This window comes from Ammospiza caudacuta, chromosome 1 (genome assembly GCF_027887145.1).
Source record: "Ammospiza caudacuta isolate bAmmCau1 chromosome 1, bAmmCau1.pri, whole genome shotgun sequence".
NCBI classification, from domain to species: domain Eukaryota; kingdom Metazoa; phylum Chordata; class Aves; order Passeriformes; family Passerellidae; genus Ammospiza; species Ammospiza caudacuta.
The window spans coordinates 10,314,750-10,337,037 of NC_080593.1; the positions used below are offsets into that span (position 1 = coordinate 10,314,750).

Sequence of the window (22,288 nt, forward strand, 5' to 3'; positions counted from 1 at the left end):
TGTTTCTTCAAGAAAACAGTATTTAGTGACTAAGTACCAGAAAGCTTGGAGCGTAACTTATCCAGCAAAAACTTATTCAGTTCTGCATCCCTGCACATAAGGATTAGGAACATGTTCTGAGCTCCAGGCAGCTCATCAAAAATCTATGGGAAGCCTCACAACATTTTACCACATTCAACAATTTTCACTGTACTCCACCATGTATTTTACTGGTTATACAGACACAAACACAAAAAAGGGAAAAGAAAAAGGTGTATATTTAGACAATCATTGAGTGAAAGATAATTGATGCTGTGGATTCAAAGGACAGAAAAAGAGAGCAGGCAATGAAACCATGAAGAAATTCAAGGCATCTCAAGGAGAAAGCTGAAATCTAACCACCAAACTACATTTTATTTATCAAAGACAGCAGTGCAGTGATGAAGAGCCTCTATCGACTTCTCTTGGAAAGGAGACTTGGAAGGAAGAATTTTGTCCAGATCTTGTGTCCGATAAAAAAATAAAAGCCCTCAATATAACAAGCAAAGTAGGCCTAATTTTAACAGCAAGATGAGACAGTTCAGGGACATTCTTGACTATGCTAATAATTTAATTATCTTCTTCCCTTGTCATAAAGCACATTGAGATCAAAGCAGGGAAAAGGAACATGGCAACAACCATGTAATATTTAGACTTAAATAAACTAATGACAAATAAAACCAGAAAAAAATACAATAGTAACAATTACTTCAAAATAAACTAATGACAAATAAAACCAGAAAAAAAACCACAATAGTAACAATTACTTCAATTACAATCTGGTTTAGGTTTCTCTTCTTGACCAAGCCTGATATGGTGGAGTAGGACCATAACATGCCAAATTGTTCAAGTCAACAAAATTACGAGGAATTTGAAATTGGATACTACAAAAGCAAACAAAGCAGACACATACATTCTTTAGTTAGGGACTTGTGTTTTCCTTTATTTACTATGGATAATGCAAACAGTTAAAAGATGACAAGACCTAATTCTTAATTCTATCCTATAAAGTTATAGAAAATCCTTTAACTCTGAGCCTGTCTATATTTAAGAATTAACACATAACAAGATAATATGTGAATTCAGGGTGAAATAGCTCTTCTGCACTAACATTGCATGTGAAAATTAATTCAAATGTGGTTTTGTGCAATACCCTAGACCTTGTCTACCACAGCCATTCCAGAAAGTTAATTTCCATAAACTTTTTAAGTGCATTACACTGAATTCTATTAAGCTCACTTTTAATTCTGAACTGAGTACCCACAGTTCAAATTCCTGCCTTTAATTAACTGGAATTTATCCCAAATGTATTTGCATATTCAGGCTTGTACAATGTCTTCACAGAGGTAGACCCTAAGAGTTTAAATTCATGGTCTGTTTTAATCCACACTGACTTTTCCATGCCAGAGCCTGCAGTAATTTAAATAACTAATATTTCTTTTACTATATGCTTTTACTATTCTGAGGAACTTCCAGAGCCTTTTAAAACCATAATTTACTTTTTTCTTCAGTTAATTTTCACAGCTTTCTTTTAAACTTTAACTGGTCTTACAGATTCTGAAATTAACTTCAAATTATTTAAAACACTGCTCTCCCAGGACATCTTAGTTTAAATGTGTGGGATGTTAAAAAATATTTAAAAAGACAACCAAACACTTTAAAGGAGTCACTTCCTTCAACAGCTTGAATTCCTGGAGGAGTGGTTCTTGACTTTTTCAGCTTGATAAGAAATAGCTTAATCACTACTTACACTAGATAATTGTATTTTTATATCCATATATCTTCTCATACTAACAACCAATCACTGCACATCTCTTTTATGTTTGTATGACTCTTGCTTTTCATAATAAGAACATGAAAAAATGATGAAGTTACATATGGGCTTATATTATAAAAACTTGAGAGTTGCATAAAGGCTTATAAAAATGTGCTGGTAAAAGCCCCAACAGAAGCTTGTGCAACCTAATTACTTGCAAAACAAGCAATTGAAGAAAAACCAGAGAACTGTATTACAAAATGTCATTCTCAATTTAAAGATTTCAGAGATTAAATTAAGTAGTTTCAGCATCCACAGTTCTGGAACTCACTGTGTTCTTACAACTGAAGTATTTTTGCTCTCTGTAAGAAGGAGTAAACAGGCCTTGTGTGTCCTTTCTGTTTCATAAACAGTGTTCTAGAACAGAATTTGTTCTTCTCTGTATTAAATTAGGGATTTGACTAAAATAGGAGCATCAAACTAGTTATCTAAAATTAAACTGACACTTCAAGCTTTGGAGTAGAATCCATAACAGTTATAAGAACAGTTATAAGCTTCCCTTCTTAGTTGTGTATTTTAAACTACTGGTGATTCTGAGTCACAGCACAGTTCAAACCACCAAACACTTCATGCAGCATTACATGATTTGTTCCAGCCTTGGAACCATTAGTGATGTGAAAATTATGAATAACAGCTGTTAAAAATTTCAGCTACTTGTGGAATCTGGAATTCTCCCATTGTCTTGCTGCAAATCAATCAGTAATCTTTTTTTCCAGATCACACATCTTCTGTTACATTCCTCCAAATTAATGTATGCAGGTTTCATAAGGTTTGACAGAATCTTCCTCCAAAAAGCAGTCTAGTCTCACATCTGAGTCCTGGCCTTTGGCAAGTGACTACAACCCTTCACTGACAGGCAGCAACTCCCTTGAGAATGGAACAGTGTACTTTGTTAACTTACCAAAAACCAGTTAAAACCTCTATTCTTTTTAGGGACAGAAATGGAGACATTAAAGGAAGCCATGATTTGTAGCTATCATTCTCTGGCATCAGGACATAAATGTTTCATCCAGAGGGTTCTTGTTCATATAAATTCTAAAAGGATGGGATCCAAGATTTAATGCAACACCAAACAAGATACTGGCCTAGCAATGACTTTTCATATTCCCACCTCTACCACAGGGTTCTGTTGAAACCAAGCAGATCTCAACTCTTTCCTGCAACTCATAAAATCCATTATAAACAACTTCTGAAGTTAATACTAAATACTTTCAACTTTGAGAATTTCAAATGCCTTTCTCACTTCTAGAGTAGATGCTTATGACAAACCAGTAAATGAAATTGTAAATGTTTGCCAGAAATTAACTTGGCTGTATGTGTACACTCTCACAAACAGGGATTTCATAATTTCAGACAAAATAAAAGCTGTCACAAAGAAGGAAGCTTGGCTCCTCTTGATCACAGAGTGTAACTGAGCAGACAAACTGCAGTGGGTCCTCCTTAGTCCATGCATGCAATCCACAGAAGGACACACACACCATGAAAGAACTACAAATAAGAAATTTCATTCTGAAAGCACATCCATACCATTAATGTCTGTCTATACAATCCAACTAGAATCAAAGTTTTCCTAAATTAATACTCCAATAAATTCATTCAGATGTACTCTTAGGCTGGTAGTTAATCAACAGGTGAGACTAAAACATCCTCTGAACACTTCTGGCTTTGATGAATAAAACACTGATAATTCCCTAAAGATCTTGGAAAAGATAATACCAGATTACACAGAATTTTCAGACTGAGAAGATAAGAATGCCAACTGCAATCCTGGAAAGCACTCTAGGTACCTGTAAACAAAACTGGATTTTACAAGTAAATTATATTAACAAATTAGAACATTATTGTGCATGCTATGTCTAATTACAACTTAAAAAGTTGCTCAGCTACATCTGTGATATTAAACACTCAGTTTGGTTTTTGTGGCCATCCATTTTAAAAGCAAATAATAAAAACAGAAGATGTGGAAGGGACCCAAAATTTAATAGCTGGAGAAAGACATTTATATTTTCTGAAAAGGATAATTACCTTTAGTGCTCTCCAGAGGATGGGCTGATACAATCTATAGAGCATTTCTTCAACTCCTTGACGGACTTTACTTTGTTTATGAAAATAACTCAGCATCTAAGAAAAAACAAATAAAACAGGATCCAAAGCCAATTTTAACATTCTACATTCAGGAAGTGGTAAGGAGTTGATGCATTTCATAATTATGTAAGACCAGAGCTTTTATACTATGAAAATGATAAACCTGAACATGCTAATTGACCCTGTATCTTATTAGGAAGTCTCAAAAATATTTCATTTAAAACAATCTAATAAATATAATATTTTATAATTTTATAGAGTCATTAAGTTTATATAAAGATCTACAACTAAGAAAAAAAACATGGCTACAGAATTGCACAGCAACACCTCATTTTTGTTACTATAAAAATTATTTTTAAAGTTACTGGTAGAAGTACTTTGAAACTTGAAATTATGAACTACAGATAAATAAGCTTTTTCTCTGTTAAGAACAAAGGAACTTATCTGGTAAGTGGAGTTACCCAAATACACATGTAAAAACCTAATACATTTTTTATGCATTGATGAAAAGCAAGTATCAGCACTCTTTGGGACTCAAAAGTGTGCTTAATTAGCTAAAAATCCTGTTATTTTCTGTATCTGAATTATGCAGAAAAGAAAGAGAAAGTGGAAGACCAGAGCAGAATATGAGAAAGGACAGAATGTAACTTGACTTGAAGAATTCCTCCACTTTGAAACACTGAGCAGTTTGAGCTGTGTTCTAAGGTTGGTAATTAATCAGAAAGTGAGACAAGATCATCCTCTGAACATTTCTGGCCTTGATCAATACAGCACTGATAATTCCCTGAAGATCTTGGAAAACAGAATACAAGATTACACAAAATTTGAAAAGAAGCTGACCCTCTCTCTAGTGGTCAGTTCAAATTTATTCCAAGACCTACTCCTCCTGCAGCCCAAAGACATTTATTCACTGTCCTCTTTCAAGATCATAAGCCCCAGAGTCTGTAAAACATGAAATGCCCTGTCAAATGCCTGCTCCATCAATCAGGAATCACAGGACAAGGAAATCCTATAGCTATGAGAAAACAAAACAGAACAAACCCCCTAAAAATCCAACCCTAAAAAATCCAAACCAAAACAAACAAAAAACCCACTCTAGCATTGTACACTGGTATGTCAAGCTGAATATTGCACACAGCATACACTCTAGAGTCTGGGTATTTGGAGCAAGCATGGGAGGGGAAGGGGCATTGATCAAATACAAATGTCCTAAAGAGGCTTGTGCACTTCTCATTCTGCTTCAAATGCTCTGCTCATGACTGAAAGCCACAGACAGACAACTAGAATCAAAGCTTGTCCCTATAAACCGATATAAATCCCCTACACGCAATCAAAAGAAAAAAGCCAAGCTTCATTTCAGACCCATCACTAAGTTTGCCTCAAGAAGGTGATGACTGTTCATCCCTGTGATCATCTATGGAAAGGTCAATTCTGCAGGTAAAGAAAGCTTAGACAACAGACAGCAAAACCTATTCCTGACACTCTGGAAAATCCCCTTCTACTTTTGAGCAGCAAAGACAAATCTGGTGCAAAACTATAAGCAGGTTCCTCCTATAATTTGTTCTAACATTATTTCTCAGAATATGCTATTTTTTAAGTATTTGTGGTGGGTTGGCCCTAGTGACCAGCTGAACACCCACAGCCATGCACACACTTATTGCAGCAACTTGTGAGGGTTCCTCAGGGTGAGAGATATGGACGAGAATCTTGCTTCATGATCAGAAGGCTGGATTTATTAATTTATGATATATGATACATTATGACTATACTAAAAGGAATAGAGAGAAAAGTTGCAGAAGCTGCTAAGCTAAGAATAGAATAGAATCTAAAAACAAGAGAGCTCTCTGTGAATCTGTTCCAGAGCTTGGACCTGTGATTGGCCCTTAATTGTAAACGTGGAACATGAGCCAAATCACAGGTGCACCTATTGCATTCCACAGCAGCAGATAATTATTGTTTACATTTTTCTTCTGGGACCTCAGCTTCCCAGAAAGGACAAATCCTAAACGAAAGGATTTTTATGAAAAAATGTCTGTGACACACACTCCCTGCTCAGTGGGGAAGAAAAAGAATTGGAAGAGAAAAGCAAGTTCATGGATCAAGATAAGGACAGTTTAATGAATGAAGCAAAGAGGCCCAAAAAACTCCCCAAAGGAGTGATGCAAATGCAACCACTCAGCACCTGCCACAAGCAGACCAATACTCAGCCAGCATTCCAGCAATGGCTGCCTCCCCAAAACCCACTTTCCCTCAGTTTGCTGAGGGAATGATGTTGTGTGCCATGGAATATCCTCCTGGTCATTTGGGTGAGCTGTCTCAGCTGTGATCTCCCAGCTTCTTACTCATGCCCAGCCCACTCCCAAGAGAAAACATGGGGAGGAGAAAGCCTTGAAACCACACAGGCACTGCTCAGCAGCAGGCAGAACATTGCTGCGCCACCAGCACACCCCAAACACAGCCTGCTACGAATGAAAGTATTTCCATCCCAGCCACACCTGGTATGGTATTTTAGTATGAAAAGGAAATTTGCTAATTTGTAACAACTGATCTCATTTTGATGCTACTAGGTCATGTCATGCTTTCCTGGAACTTACCTCTCTAACTTTGGAATGAACAGAAGAACTTCTGGGAAGATGAATTCCATGATGCATGAAATCCTGAATGCAGTTATATTCAAGTACCTACAGTAAAACACACACATGCTCCTGTTAACACAATAAAACAAGAATAAGTACTGTAGCTGTTCAGCAACTATATTTTCCCTAAAACAAGAAACTGAAAATAGCACCTGCTATTATTTCTTACTTGGCTTCTGCCTTGCCCAAAGTTTTCCATGCTGGGGGCCTCAATCTGCCTCAACTGATTATCAATATTTCAGAATCTAGAATTAATCCAATTGTCAGAAGCTAAAAGAAGGGTAAATAAAAGTACTTTGGTATCTGAAATTTTGCTCTAGCATTGTTGTGATCTGTAATTATGCTGTTAATAATTTCCATGGAAATCCACAAAAACTAGATAAATACCTGAGCTATCAACTATACAGATTTGCACATGCTGAATAAAAGCTTCAGTAATTCAGCTAACAGGCATGTTTATGAAAAACATTGTGCATATGCATATTTGTGTGAACCAATATTTCAGCAGCAGAATTAAAGGTGTTTAACTGCAGCCAAGCTGATCTCAGTGGGAAAACATTCAAAGCATGACATACAGTTACTCCTTGACAATGCTGAAGGGGCTCTTTCCTTAGGGAAATAATTCTTTAAGGCTTGTTAAAGGAACCTCTCTGTAGTGGAAAGTCATGAGTCTTTCCCACCCTGAAATTCAAAACCATCCAAATGAGATTTCAAGCATAGTGTTACCTCTGTGAATTCTCCTGACACCTTCTTCCAGGCCCTGAAGTAAACTTCTGAAATGCATTCCACCAAGGATCTGTATTAACATAGAGGAAACACTGTCAAGAAAGCATACTAACCATATCTATGCACAATTCATAAAGGTGAAACATGAAGTTTTGTATAAGAATCAATATTCTTCTTAATTCTGTGCAAATTGGTTTTTAGAAGAAAATCTCTTTTTCAAGTCTACACCCATAACTACCAAGTTAACTCTTCATTAATGAGCACAAGCACTATTACATGATACTTGAAATATCTCCTATGGTGGGAGAGTCAAAACATTCAGAGAGATATTTTACCAGTTATGTCATGAAGAGTGCCTGGAATTCTTTATAGACATGTACAGGAATATATTATTCTACATGAAAGCCTCTCATTTTAATACACAGAATTACTTCAGCAATACTTCACCAAATAATCAAAGAAAAAAAATCTCCATATTTTTCATCCATCAGCCAAGTTCTCAGGCTATGATTTATCCTGCAAGTCACTTCTTATTAGAATGCCTTACATAGAAACCTAGAAAATTCAATTAGAGATTGCTTGTAGGAAAAAATAGGAACACCCTACCAAAGGAGAAATGGACCTGCAACCCTCACAGAAGCACTGCAAATAATGCAGTCCAATTTCTATCCAAAGTCATTTGCTTTAGCTAATGGCAAATCAACATTTACTGCTCCTATAACTGTACACCAGGCACGTCAGAGCTCCTATTAAATGAAGTTGCTGAAACAATATAGCAGTAATATTCAGAAGATTTGTGGGTTTCTGGTTATTGACATATTCTTTCAATACACTAGGTATTTTTAGAGTGAGATAAACAAGATTTTAGACAAGCTCTTACTAATGAAGTACTCTTACTGGGATGCATACCTTGGAAAGAACTGTAATTGGTTTTTAACAGTTCCATGTATCATTTTAATGAAGTTTACATTCCAGGTGAACAAAAAACTCAAGAGTCTTCTTCCCTGTGTGGGGAGGGGAAGAGAGGAAAAAACAAAGAGAACTCAAAGATCTGAAGAATATGCAATTTAAGAGCTACCTCAAAAATCAGCAAATACAAAGGAAATTACATCTTTAATTTTAAAATGCATAGGTGAAACGGAAAAAAACTATTTAAGATTCTTAATTATTAAACAGAATTCAAGCACTCCTTTTATTCATAGTGTAGAAAGAACACAGAACAAATGAACACATGGATCACATATCTGCCTCCACTCTTTGCATGTCCTTTCTGGTTTGGTGTGCCTTCAATTGAGCAGCATTCCAGAACGGCAGCACACAGTGCAGTCAGCCCCCCCATGGAGGCTGCAGCACTGAGCTCTGCCAAGTGCCAATATCCCAAAATCATCCTGGGGTGACACTGAAATGATGCTGAAGGCATAAATAAAACACTACAACTCTATCAGCACTGTCACAGACATTTTTTCATAAAATCCTTTCTTTTAGGATTTGTCCTCTCTGGGAAGCTGAAGAAAAATGTAAACAATAATTATCTGCTGATGTGGAATGTAACAGGAGCATCTGTGATTGGTCTTGTGTGAGTGTTTGGATTTGCTGACCACTCACACGAGAGTTTGTCCTTGCTTTCTGCTGGGCACAGAACTTTGATATTCATTCTTTTCTATTCCATTCTTAGCTTAGCAGCTTCTGCAACTTGTCTCTCTATTCCTTTTAGTATAGTTATAATGTATTATATTTCATATATTAATAAATCCAGCCTTCTGATCATGAAGCAAGATCTTTTCTATCTCTCTCACCCTGAGGAACCCTCATCAAGTCATTGCCATACCAGCACTGCATGCAGAAACAATTTTACCAAGCCACAGAGAACAGCTGGGCCACTGAGGAAATTCAATGTTCTGATCAGCAAGGACAATTCCTTTCCTCCTGCCACATGAAAGGTAATGTTGTGAACCTCCTGGAGCGGCTTTCATTCATGAAAACAGAAACTATTTTTCCCAAATCAGTTTTCTTCCATTTTAACAAGTCAGGAACAATGATGACAAAGCTGATGAGCAATAGGATTTTGTAACAAAAGGCTGTGGATGAAGGAAATAAGCCAATGATCTCCCAGAATCAGCAAAATCTGCCCAAGGAATTGTAGCCTTATACAGTATCTGTACAGGCAGCTTCACTCTGACTTAGCCTACAGGTGAAGGTAAGAGTTCAAAATGGCTGATCACACTTAAGGGTGAGTCAGTTGTTTTGTACCTCTCAGCTTTCTAGCAACAAATCAATTAGGAATATTAATAAAGGAAGTGCAATAGTAAAGAGCACATTGACAGAAGTGCAAAAGGTCACTGAATAAACAGCAGAGGTTCAGAGGCACTTCCATTGAGAGCTGGGCCAAGAGTTGTGTTCACACCTAAGACCAAACACAGAAAATTGAATGCCAGACACATTTGGAGTTGGAATCTCACAGAGTAGAGGAGGGAGATGGAAGTACAGTCAGTCAGAAACTGCACTGTAGTGAATTGATAACTGAAATGCCTTTGGATGAAGAAGTAACTCAGAAGCTCAGAGAAATCAAGACCTAATGGCTAAATACAATGTCAAGATTTTTGGCTTCAGGTCTGGTGGAAACCTTCCCACCTCAACAGGGGTTGTCTCTATAGACATAGAGGAGTCCCACTTGGCATGTCACACATCAACATCCCTGACAAAACAAAAGGTCAAGGGAGTTTTGACCTTCAGTTCTTTCCTCAACAAGGCAAGGATGAGGACAAACTCAAACTCATCTCATCTTCTACAACCCCAGCAGCAAAACAGATGACAAAAAGCCAAAAAAATACTTTCAACCAATTCTTTTTAGCCTTACGTTTCAAAAGATTGAGCCTGCTCCTTAAAATGATAAGTGCCTCTAACTGAATCTGCTGCTTGTGATTAATGGATCTGCAATAATTACTGGTAACAACATTCTCATAATTGTGAGAGATAACCTGGTGATAGGTGAATGAGACTGTGAACTGTCATCTTTGGGACTAATGCAGTGTCAGTGTTGGGTGTCTGGTTCTGCTGTGCTTGTGGACACAGAGCACATGACTTTGTTCTGTACACACAGAGAAGGTGAGCAAGGAAAGAGCACAACAGACCCACCTGTAAAACACAGGAACCTGCTCTGCAGCTGTTTGACTGGAAACCCCATCTGAACAAGAATGTTTTCATAAATCACAGAGAGAGAAATTCAGAGGATCACTCCACTAATGATAAGCCTCTGAGAAATATTACTGTGTGTTAAACAGCACAGCCTGGGAAGGCAGAAACACTGAACACCCTGATCTTGCAATGAGGTGTAATAAATGTGCAGTTCTCTATTGGTTTAATCTGATTTAGAATGGATACACTGCATTCCTGACCCTTCCCTTCCTTCAGTCTTGCATATGATGAACCATTCCAGACAGTTAATCTGTCTGAAAAATAATCTCACTAGGAGAAAACAGCCACCTCCTTCAATCAACCCACAATATTGCTGCTTGAACATTCCACTGTGATAAGGAAAAGAGGAATGCTATTCCATGGCAACACAGGATCATTGCAACCTGGAGTTATAGCAGCTTAAGCTACTGTGGTACTGTGCTCTGGGACATGTACTCTGAAAATCCAGGATTACTTTTCTTAGGAACTATAGAACAAGTCTGCAGGCATTAAAGGGAGTATTAGGCCTGATACACAGAAGCTCACTTTCAACTCAAAGCAATTCATACATCATGTTGATACTTGGTATTACTACATGCATTTTAGAAGCAATACAGGATGCAAAAAAAAAGGTTCAGCAGAGATACTGGGGGAGTGTTGGTTGGTTTCTTGTTGCCAGAAGAAATCTAACATTAGTGAAATGAACCAGGAAGGGAAATTAGAGAACATACATGAGGTATGTTACCACAACTGAACTCCCACAGCACGCAAATGCCAAACAAAAGGACTTGCAGCTGAGGTACAATGGCCTCATAGCAACAGGAAAATGCTTTGAACACTTTGAATCTCCTGTCTGCAGAGCTGGGAAAATCCAAGTTGGTTACCATTCTGGATAAGTACTGCAAGTTCATACAGTGAAGTTGGATTTCTGCTCACAAACTGAGACATGTGAATTTGGATGTTTAAGTCCCTGAACTGTTAACTGTCTGAAGAGTGTTTTATGTGATCAGCTGTTTAGTTACTGTTTTATGGAGCTGAATTGTTCTGTTGACTCTGCTGACTGGGGTTAATGTGGCACACCCTACACACAGAGCAATTTCACATGCCCAGATGGTTTTCCAGAAGGCAGAGATCTATGACAGTGCTTTATGTGCCAGCCCCACCTGGATGTCTGAGGCAGCTTAGGTCATTTAATGCAGCATGGGTCATTCACTTAAGCAATCAAATCCTTCCCAGGACCTGTACTGATTATGCTCCTGCACAGATGTCTAAATTTATTTCACACACTTAATTTAACTGAACCCTGTCCTGGGATCTTTCCAGAATGGGTTATGGTTCTTCTTTTATTTTGAACTATTATCCTTCAGGATGTGAAGTGCCTTGTGTATGGGGCTGGCACAGCAAGGTTTTGGAGGTGGAGGCTGCAGAGGTGGTTTCTGTGGGAAGCTGCCAGAAGCTTTCCCTGTGCTGACAGAGCCAAAGCCATGGGCTCCAAGGCAGCCCCACCACTGGCCAAGGCTGAGCCCTTTGGCTCCAGCTGGGAGCTGCTGCTTTCAGTCAGTGCTTCCAGCCAGAAAGCAAAGAATCCACAATTCAGGATCTAAACTATTAATGAGCAGAGAGTGCAGTAAGGTGCTCTCTAGATCTACCTAGAAAGAGGCAGGCAATTAATGCATAATGATAATGCAAAGGTGACAAAATGGCAAGAACCAGAAATCCTTGGGAGAACAAAGAGAAAAATCTCATGCAGGGAAGCAAAATGTGCAAAGTGTGACCAAATCTGCACATTCTTGTGCAGACATAAACTTTCATTTAATATGCCAGGAAAAATATACATTATTGAGTCTGATTTTTAGTCTACTTTCCCCCCACATATTTAAAAAAATCCCACAACAAAATGTCAATTTTATACTCTTTCTCTCAAAGATTCAAGGAGCAAACTTCCTTCAGAAAAGCTGTGTAGTAATTAACACGTTCTACTAAAAGTCTCACATAATGTGGAAGAAAAAAAGAACTACAATAATTTACATCTAAAGCCTAGATAGCAGTTGTATTTTACATATGTAATTGCCAATTATTTACTGTGCCTATATGAAGATGAAATATTAAAACAATACAGTGGATTCAAATAAAACAGAAAAAAATACAGAATGAAATATAGAAAATGCATTTTAAGTACTGTGACAAAGAACACACACAGGTACACAATTTTTCCAGATGGCAAAAAATGGCTTAAAATGAAATACACCAAGGACACAAAATCAATTGTGAACTCTGTCAATAAAGCCTTACCTACCTTTCCTCTTTCCACCCACATTTTCTCTTCTTCCATTCCCACCTCTCATATTACCTTGGTACATCATTATTTTAGTCAAAACTAAAACAGCTTAAAATATGATATGTAAGTAACCAAAACACCACCAACTTTGTGGCAGGTATCCAAACCCTGCTCTATCAACCACTTCACCTAATTCCTTTGCTATCTCCATTTTTAATATGACATATACCACAACCATGCACCAATCTCAGAGCTCATTTTATGACAGAAGTTCATGTATTCCACAGGAAAAGGAATATATCTATTTTACATATGCAGGGAAGAGACAGAACTTCAGAGACAAAGTAATGTGGTCTGGTCACCTAACCAGAAAATAGGCTTGGATGCCACAATTCTGGCGCACAGGCACAATCTGAACAACAAAACAGCAGCTGTTCACTGAGAGAAATCTATGTAGTTAAATAAAGTAATTCTTATTTTTCTGTCAAGTTGGGTTCTTTTTCTGCTACTTTTAAAGCAGAATATGGCAACACAATCTTCTAGATGAAGTAATTTAGAAGGAAAATTATTTTGCTACAGTAACTTGTCTTGAATAAAAGAAGAACTGCTATAAAAGAAAAGAAAAGAATTACACCAGGGAATGATTTAAAGTATCGAGGGAAATGCAATGGAAGCAAAGCACTTGATTCTTATTGCCTCAGGATAAAGGAACTGAAGATTTAGACATAAACTTTCACACTTTAGTCTGGAATAGAAACAAGTTTTCCAAATGCAACAGTATCAACCATTTATAGCTTGGAGTCAGAGCTGATTTCTCTCATGTTGCTACCTACTGTACTATAAAAAAAGACAAACTGCAGAACTATTAAAAGCAACCAAAGCTCACTGGCACAAAACCACAGTAAGATAAAAGGCTTACCTCTTCTTTCTTAATGTGTTTTACACTCATAAAACACTGAAGCAACAAGTCTTTGACTTCATTACTCTCATCTGAATCATAATCAAAACAAAGTAATGTCTGATGTAGATTCCACACACGAACTATATCTGCACCCTGACAGGGAATAAGAAGCCCACATTAGACTGGAGAAGCTTTGCTTTAATGCAAAAACATTTGATTTAATGCAAAGCTGCAGTGAAAGGATTTTAAATAATGAACTTGAAATGCATTGTTACAGATTGTGAAATTATGAATATTCAATTCATCATATTACTGGGAAAAATACATGTAACTGCAGAAATTCTGACTTCCAACAAATGAAGATATGCTGAAGAAATGCTCAACAAAAAAAGTTGCCATTCCATGCAGAATATGTTAAAACCACATCATTGCACTTTTTAAACTTTATACAGTACATGCAGTTAACAGGGAAAAACAGTAGAAAGAAATAAGGATACATCCATTGAATTAGTGCAAAAAATGTGTATCACAATGCACCAAGTAACTCAAACATTTTGAAAAATGAAAGAAAAATTATTTGTAGAAAGATAAAAAGCAAGAGAAAATGAAGCTTCCCACAAAAGCTGTTTCTATGCTTAGCTGAACATAGTACTTAATATCTGAGTTGACAAAAAGTTAATTACAATAAAAACCTTGGCCATTGGACTGGACAAAAGAGTGAAAAGATTAAAAGGAATGCAAAAAAAAATTAAAATCCAGTTCACTTGTGAAACTGATGCCAAAAACCTTTAAAATTTGTTCTAGAGAAGGCAGTGTTTTATTGGAGGGATTATCTCTCTTGAAATATTCAATAACCTGAAAGTTATTATTGAACATAGCCTCAACACAGCCTCAGCCTACCACAGCAGCTTTATTCAGGCTTTTCCTCAGCAGAATGACAAACAGAGTCTTCCCCAGCTGCTCCTTCCCCTCCAGTCCCTTCTCCCACCACATTTCACACACACGTTGGATGGCATCCTGTAGGTTTTTTTCAGATGTAGATAATGCAGGAAGGATACCTACAAGAGTAATGGAATAATTATTTACTGCAAAGAACCAAGTCACTCCTGTAAAACAGCAGTCTGCTAGCTCCTGCCACACTTACACACTTCCATGGCTTATGCTTACTGCAGTATTTAGGCAACTCTAAGCTTTGGCCCAAGTTTTGGATCAGTAACAATGGAATATTGAGTTTCCTTTAAAAGTAATAAAAATCAAAGGATAATCAAAGTTACCTTCCACTGGGTGAACTGCTGGGAGAAAGAAAGCTATTTGCATTCCAACTTCTAAATTGTGCAGCTGATTTCTAGGTAAACATTGCCTTAATTTTGTCTCATAAATATGAACTCAAACCAGTACCAACTTTTCTCCTGTGAATTCTGTTTCACAGTCAGATCAAACAGCCTCTGTAAAATGCAGCACTCTGTACAGAGAAGCACTCACCATTTAGGATAAACACACATTCCACAAGAGCTTTGTAGTTTACATTTTCATCCACGGCAGGTATGGAAGCAATAACGACAGCTGCCACTCCTTGGATCACTGCTACCGTCTGTTTCTGAAAGAAAGCAGTGCTGAGCAAACATTTCTGCAGGTTGTTTTGGGCTCAGAAAATAACTCAAACAAGAAATGAACCTTAGCAACAGAGAGCAAAGCTGAAATGTTATTATGCTTCCTTTCTGAAGGACGAGCATACTGGCACCCAAAACCTTTCAAATAAGAGGTAAAGAACAGATTTTAAAGTACATCTTTTCAAAAAGTTTGAAAAGGGGTTTCAGCTCCAGCTAGTAGATAACTTTGAGACTGTGCATGTGTTTCCATTCCTGCACTAAAATCCTCATCTGCAACAAACGCACTCAAACACACATCAATTTCAGAGCTGAGAAGCCCTAACCAGCAGGGTCATGTGTAACTCCGAGATGTACATCAGGTGAATTTCACTCCAAGTGTTGATTCTACAGACCTTGGAATAGATGACTGATTTTTCTACAAGCCTCTTGGTTTCTCTAATGATTTCCCCACTGCATTTCTTTTCTTCCCCCCAAAATTAAATAACCTTTTCCCCCAGTATTCTCAAGGCTACATAGACTACAGTACAGAAAATTCTAAATTTGTGCCTTCCACAAATTTAGAATACTATAGAATTCTATAGTACTATAGAATACATAGAATTCTATGTATTCTAAATTTGTGGAAGGCACAGTTGAATCTAGATTTCATTATGTTCATCAAATAAAATGAGGTAGTGAAAAAAAAAATCAGGTAGTGAATTTCTTATATGCCAGCTACTTAAACTTAACATGTGCAACATTAACATTTGTTTACTAACATAAGACATAGAAAAAGCCCATTCAACTCTACTGAGAAAACTAAGTCACATCTTTCATAATTTAAATTATCAGAAGAGCTAGCCTTTTAGAGCATGGACCAATCATAAATTCAGCTTAACACTGAAATTAATAATTAATAAATTAATTAATAAATTAATTAATAAATTAAGCCTTTTTAAAAAATGGGCAGGAAGGTGATATTTGGAACTGGTCTTATTTCATAGCCCTTGCATGTTTTCAGATGTTATGGAAATATTCCATTTTATTTCCTAAAAAACACAAAACACTCATCATGTTTTCATTTTACAAGATTCTTACCATTTCTGGAACTATCTCAACTTCCATGTCATCATCATTTTTATCATCTCCAGTCCTGTGCCATGTTTCCACAGGGTTCTCCATCAAGCTCTCTGTCAGCAGCTGTGTCAGTCTCTGCCATAGCACTTCTTTCTGCTTTCTTGGCAATTCTTGAAGTAGCTCATTCAAGTCAAAATGATCACATGTATTTTTCTATAAATGGTCAGAAGACACCACACAATCCCACATCAGCAAAGTGGCTTATACTTCATCATCATCTTTTCTACATTTAATCTGGGTTTTTACATTAATGATTAACTTATATTCCTCTCCAGTTAGAGGTAAAATACTTCTAGAAGTTATATTTTTTAAAATAGCATAAGAAACTCCTGCTAGTTAACTCTTTATCATGAAGCAAGAGTTCTGCCTTTAAGACAGAAGTCTTTACCCTTGATAGCAATGAAGACAATTCCATACCCTTGGCTAAGATGCTCAAAACTGCACAGATTTTAAGTCCCTGAGTATGTCTTTGCTCCCTTAAGTATCAATTGATGATGGCTGTTGAAAGAAAATCCTTAGGCAAGGACTGGAAACAGAGCAGTCAGCAGAGCCATAGGGACAACACTTGTCACAGACATATTTTCATAAAAATCCTTTCTTTAGGATTTTTCCTCTTTCTGAGAAGCTGTGGCCTCAGCAACAAAATGTAAACAATGGTTATCTGCTGCTGTGGAATGCAACAGGTGGATCCATGATTGGTCTTGGGTAAATGTTTGGATTTACTGACCACTCACAGCAGAGCTGTTCTTGCTTTCTGCCTGGACACAGAACTTTGTTATTCATTCCTTTTCTATTCTTAGTGTAGCTAGTTTCTGAGAACTTTTCTCTCTATTCCTTTTAGTATAGTCTTAATGTAATATATATCCTAAAATAATAAATGCAGCCTTCTGAACATGAGGTCAAGATTCTCACCTCTCTTCACCCTGACAAACCCTTGCAAGCCCAGTAACAGCACTGATTTGAGATCTGCACAATCAGAGCTCTGCACACTGCAATGTGTTAAAGCCCCTCACCAAAGGCAGCTCCTGCTGAGGCCCTGCAGACAAGGAAGGCACCATCACTCACTCTCCAGCAGAGACTGCACCACGAGGCTGATCTGAACTCTTTCCTAGAAAGAACTTTGCTAAAGGAATTTACCTCAGAGACACAAGGAGTCTGTTAGCATCAAGGAAGGGAAGGCAACCTGCTAGGAAAGGGAATATGCAGAGAGAAGATGAGGAAGACCAGGCCCAGGCAAGAGAAAGAAAGATAATTTCTGAGATGTAATTTCCAATACAGGAATGAAGGTTCACTGGATCAAAAACACTTCAGAGGAAAGAGAAGATCTCCCATAATCATGAAATAAATCTATTTTTAGTTTGCAGATACACTGCAAGGCATCAAAAAGAAAAAGTTGAAGGTAAAAACTGAAAAGAATGAAAGAAACAGCAGTAGGTATTACAAGTTTCCCAGAAGGGTATGAGAAGAAAGATCCTGTTAATATTTATAAGAGAATTTCTATTCTATTCTACAACTGAAAACAAATACAATAAACCAAAGGCCTCACAGGGAGTTCTGCAGCCCTGTGCTTCAAACAAACCCAAAAGACAGGATATTAAGATTGTACCATTTTGAACAGAAAGAATGAATCCATAATAAAATCAGAGCTTTAAGATTTTCTTTTGGATGATATGAGACAGAATTATTCCAAAATCTATGAGGAGAAAGGGTGACAGTGAATGATAATCATATCTGTGATTCCTATTTTTCTAAGAAATTCTGTATTTTCTTGAATTAGAAAGGGATTTAGTGCAAAAAACCAACAGCACCTGCTTAAGATCTTAATGAACAGCACCACAATATGACACTGTTAAAATATTACAAAGGAAAAAAAGAAAAGCCCACAGGCAACCCTGAAGGAAAATTAGCAAAGCCCTGGAATTTTAGAATACACAGATGAATCTAAACAGTGAAAGTGCAGGAAAGAAAAATTCAAGGGGGAAGTAAAAGGGGGCTTGGGACGTGGGTAGAAAACAGACACTGAAAGAAGTGATGCTAAAAACTGAACTTTGGAGAGTCTAAAAGGCAAACTCTAAGGCTAGAGTACCAACTAAGTAGCAAATATAATACAAAAACTAAGGAAAGCAGTGAAACTTTAGTGCTGTTTTATTTAACCACAGCCTCCTCCAGAAAAGCAATCAAGAATTTTTCAAGGGAGACGCCAAAAGGAGGATCCTCATACTAAGACAAGACATGGTCACACATCCTCCATTGCTGCAGCTTTCAAAAGGAAATTATTAAAGGAATTGAAGTATTTTGGACAGTCAAAAAGTCATGTGGATATTCATGTTCCCTTATGCTACAAGGGCATGAAGACAATTTTAATCAATTTACTCATTGTAGCTGGTGACAAAGTTTCCAGAGATATTGGCAAAAGCTGAACACTGCTGCAAGAGAACTGTGAATTGGTGATGGAAAATAAAAGGATGAAAAAAACCCAAATAGCCCATGGCACATTAAAATATATTACTGAATGCAGATGGCAGAATCAACACAACCATTGAAAAGGAAACACTGCCAGTGAATACTAAAGTGAATAGTTTTTTGCTAAAGTGGTTAGATTTGGAAAAAAATGGGAAGGAGACTTTAGGCAAAGGCAGTCTGGTAATAAATTTATCATCCATAAGTACACCCAGGCACACAAATGAAAGAAATAGCAAATTTCTTGGGGAAAGATTGAAGGATGTTTGGGAGACAAACTTTGTAAGCTTATTATACAGAACAAGATTGTGGGTTTAATATAGTGCTACATGAAATCAGTTCATGCCTCTGGGCACACAGAGGCAACTGATCCACTTTATCCTGCCACAGGTACTACCAGAAAATACCCATAAGAAAGCTCAAGAAACAAACTTCACAATACCATTTATGGCAGCAAGGAAGAGATGTCTGGAAGAGCTCAGGTATATTTAACACCAGACAGATTGAAGGTGAGTGGGAAACAGCTCAGTGCAAATTATTATTTCTCATTATTATGCAATGTATACACAAAGTGAGAATGAGCTTTTAACAGTAGATTGCAGGGGATTTGTTTGGTTGTTCCTCCCTGTTCTCTCCACACTTCATTTAGAAAGAGCAATCCACCCCTTCTCTAAAGCATTCAGTGATAGAAAGAACAATTCAAGCAAAATTAAACATGGACCAAAGAACAAGTGGACAGCCCAAACTACCAAATGAATGAACAAATACTACTGAAACACAATTCTGCTATGTTTGTACATTAACTCTTATTTATATACCAATAAACTCTTCCATGGGTTGAAATGTAACAATGTCAACAACAACATGTAATCAGTATTTGTTTAGAATTACACAAATACTGATATTTTACTTTTAAAAAACAGTACGTGGAACAACCAAATACCAGAAAATTATCTGGTTTATAAACATTCATTCTTCAGATTCCACAACTTTTTCAGCCTATATTCCTTCAAGTGCCATTTGAACTTATTTTGTATAGCAATCATCCTCATCTGCAAGTACCAGACAGATAGTTTCTGTCCCTTTGTCACATGATTTCTGCACCTGGAACAGACTCGGGACTCCAGAAGTGATAAATGTACACACTGGCTCACTTACAGGGCTCTGAGTGTAACGCAGGAAGTCTTCAATGGACTCTTTAGACACAACTTGCAAAAATGCTTCGCGCTTCATCCTGGAATCCACTTTATAACCAAAACATGACATTAGAGAAGGTACTGTCAATGTACTGTAAATCATATATCAGTTATATACATAGCATTTATATATATATATATATATATATATATATTTATATATTACAGTAGTTACACATAGTACTATGTACTACATAGTTAAAGTAGTTTTCCCCTCCAACATATTTTAGTTATCTGAATCAGTATTTGGATTCACAACATCACTAGGCTGCAGGGCTTGCTTTCTTTTTCAGTCTTTTTTTTTTTTAGTAAGTCTTAAAGCAGAATAAATTGCTAATGGATACTTTGATTTTTAAAAAGCACAATGCATTCTCCAGCACATACCCACTATTTAAGCTAGTCATAATTCCCAATAACAACACTATTTATTTGTATCAGAAGCACTGAGGGGTAGTAAAATGGTCTATTTTCTCGGCTATCAAATGAAATGGAAATGGGAAATGGGCAAGGCCACCAAGAGCCTTATTTGCTTACATAAACATTCCCTCCATCCCAAGTATCTCCTCATGTGATTCTCCAGGTGGGAAAGCGACTTACACAGCATTTAGTGAGTGTGAAGCCACACCACAGAACGGGGCGGGGGCCGCTCCTGAGCCCTGTCCCGAGTCAGCCGGGGGCTCCGCCAGGCCCCGGCAGGGCAGGCAGCGGGGAGCCGGACGGGCCGCTTACCTGGGGCTCCCTCACAGCGGCCGAACCCTTACGGACCCGCGGGACCCTCACAGCGGCCGCAGCCTCATGGACACGCGGGACGCGCTTCCAACACCGCGGCGCCGCCTCTGCGGAGAGGAACGGAGCCGGCAGACGCGCGCGTAGAAGAGCCCGCGGCGCACGGCAGCACCGCCGGAGGAGACACGGACCCCGGGAGCCGCTCGGAGGGGACACCGGTGGGCAGCTCGAGGCACCTGGGGACGCTCCGGAGCACTCCGGGACGCCGCCAGCCCCCGCCCGGTCCGCTCCCTCCCTCACCCGCCACTTTTCGAATCCCCCCGCGGCCGACGTTGCGCGCGCGCCGCGGAACTCCTGTCTCGTCTCGCGAGAGGTCGGCCACCGCCCCCGCCCTTTCCCGCGCGCGGTGCCGCTGAGGGCGGGGCGGGGGAAAGGCCGCCCTGGAAACCCACTCGGGACAGGGGATCGTGTTCAAAACTCAGGGAACCCCCTCGGGACAGAGGATCGTGTTCAAAACTCAGGGAACCACAGCACAGCGTCAGCTGGGCTGGAAGAGGCTTCTGAGATCACCGAGTCCAACCTGTGACCGAACATCATCGGTCAGCTAGACCATAGCACTCAGTGCCACGTCCAGTCTTTGCTAAACACCTTCAGGGAGGGCGCCTCCACCACCTCCCTGCGCGGCCCATCCCAGTCACCCGTTCTGTGAAGAAATTCCTCCTAATGCTCCACCTGAACATCCTCTGGCGGAGCTTCAGGCTGTGTCCTGTCCTGTCGCTGGCTCTGTCGGGGAAGAGCCCGACCCCCACCTGGCTCCACGTTCCTTTCGGGAGCTGTAGAGAACCATAAGGTCTCTCCTGAGCCTCTTCAGGCTCACCCCCCGCTTCTCAGCCCCTGCCCCGCCGGCCCCGGCTGCAGCTGCCGGCAGCTTGGCCGCCCTCAAAGGCTCCTTCGTCCGCTGCTTTCTGTCACGGCTGGTGCCGGGGGAACATCCATCAGTGCCCCAGAGGCAGCTGCCACGGTTCAAACCCACTGCCCCGCTCGCTGTTCCCTTTCTGTACTACCTGCCAAATGTCAGTGCTTCCAAATGGGGGGAAGACCTGCTCAGTTAAATTCATGTTCGTGCTTAAGGAGCGGTATTCCTTCTTCCATGGATCTCTGGTTAAGTGAACATAACTGCTTTTACAAAATATCACGCATTTGATTACACTGGTGGCTTTTTTCTCCAATAATGTTATTGTTGCTACTGTTGACAGCTATGCTTTTACTCACAGTCCCGGTGAACAGTGTGAGTACTTTGCACTCTTCATCCAAAAGCAATGAAGAGTTAAACAGCCTATATGCCAGAGTGCATAAGAGACTATGTAAGCCACATGATATTTAGTTTGATAACTAACTCTAAATATTTTTTTTAATATATCAGGAAATTCTGTTTCTTCTTTGCAGTGTTGGAAATAGAGTCAAATTTTGAATTCTATCATATTCCCCATTCCCCATTCTTCTGCAAACCAAAGCTAGTCAAAGTCTCTTATTAAGGGCTTAGTTT

The 22,288-nt window shown here is 38.7% G+C and overlaps 1 protein-coding gene across 1 annotated transcript in view; it reads right to left on the reverse strand.

The window, feature by feature from the left end:
- NCAPG2 (non-SMC condensin II complex subunit G2) overlaps positions 1-20,951 on the reverse strand; it is a 44,964-nt gene extending 24,013 nt beyond the window's left edge. The window contains exons 1-10 of the mRNA XM_058808292.1: positions 20,746-20,951; positions 19,979-20,064; positions 16,322-16,513; positions 15,117-15,231; positions 14,535-14,692; positions 13,653-13,787; positions 8,191-8,285; positions 7,282-7,351; positions 6,514-6,600; positions 3,860-3,955 (exon numbers count right to left, since the gene is read on the reverse strand). Of these exons, the coding sequence (XP_058664275.1) occupies positions 3,860-3,955; positions 6,514-6,600; positions 7,282-7,351; positions 8,191-8,285; positions 13,653-13,787; positions 14,535-14,692; positions 15,117-15,231; positions 16,322-16,513; positions 19,979-20,053 (1,023 nt within the window). The 5' untranslated portion in view covers positions 20,054-20,064; positions 20,746-20,951. The remainder of the gene's footprint in view (positions 1-3,859; positions 3,956-6,513; positions 6,601-7,281; positions 7,352-8,190; positions 8,286-13,652; positions 13,788-14,534; positions 14,693-15,116; positions 15,232-16,321; positions 16,514-19,978; positions 20,065-20,745) is intronic.
- Between the last annotated feature and the right edge of the window lie 1,337 nt (positions 20,952-22,288).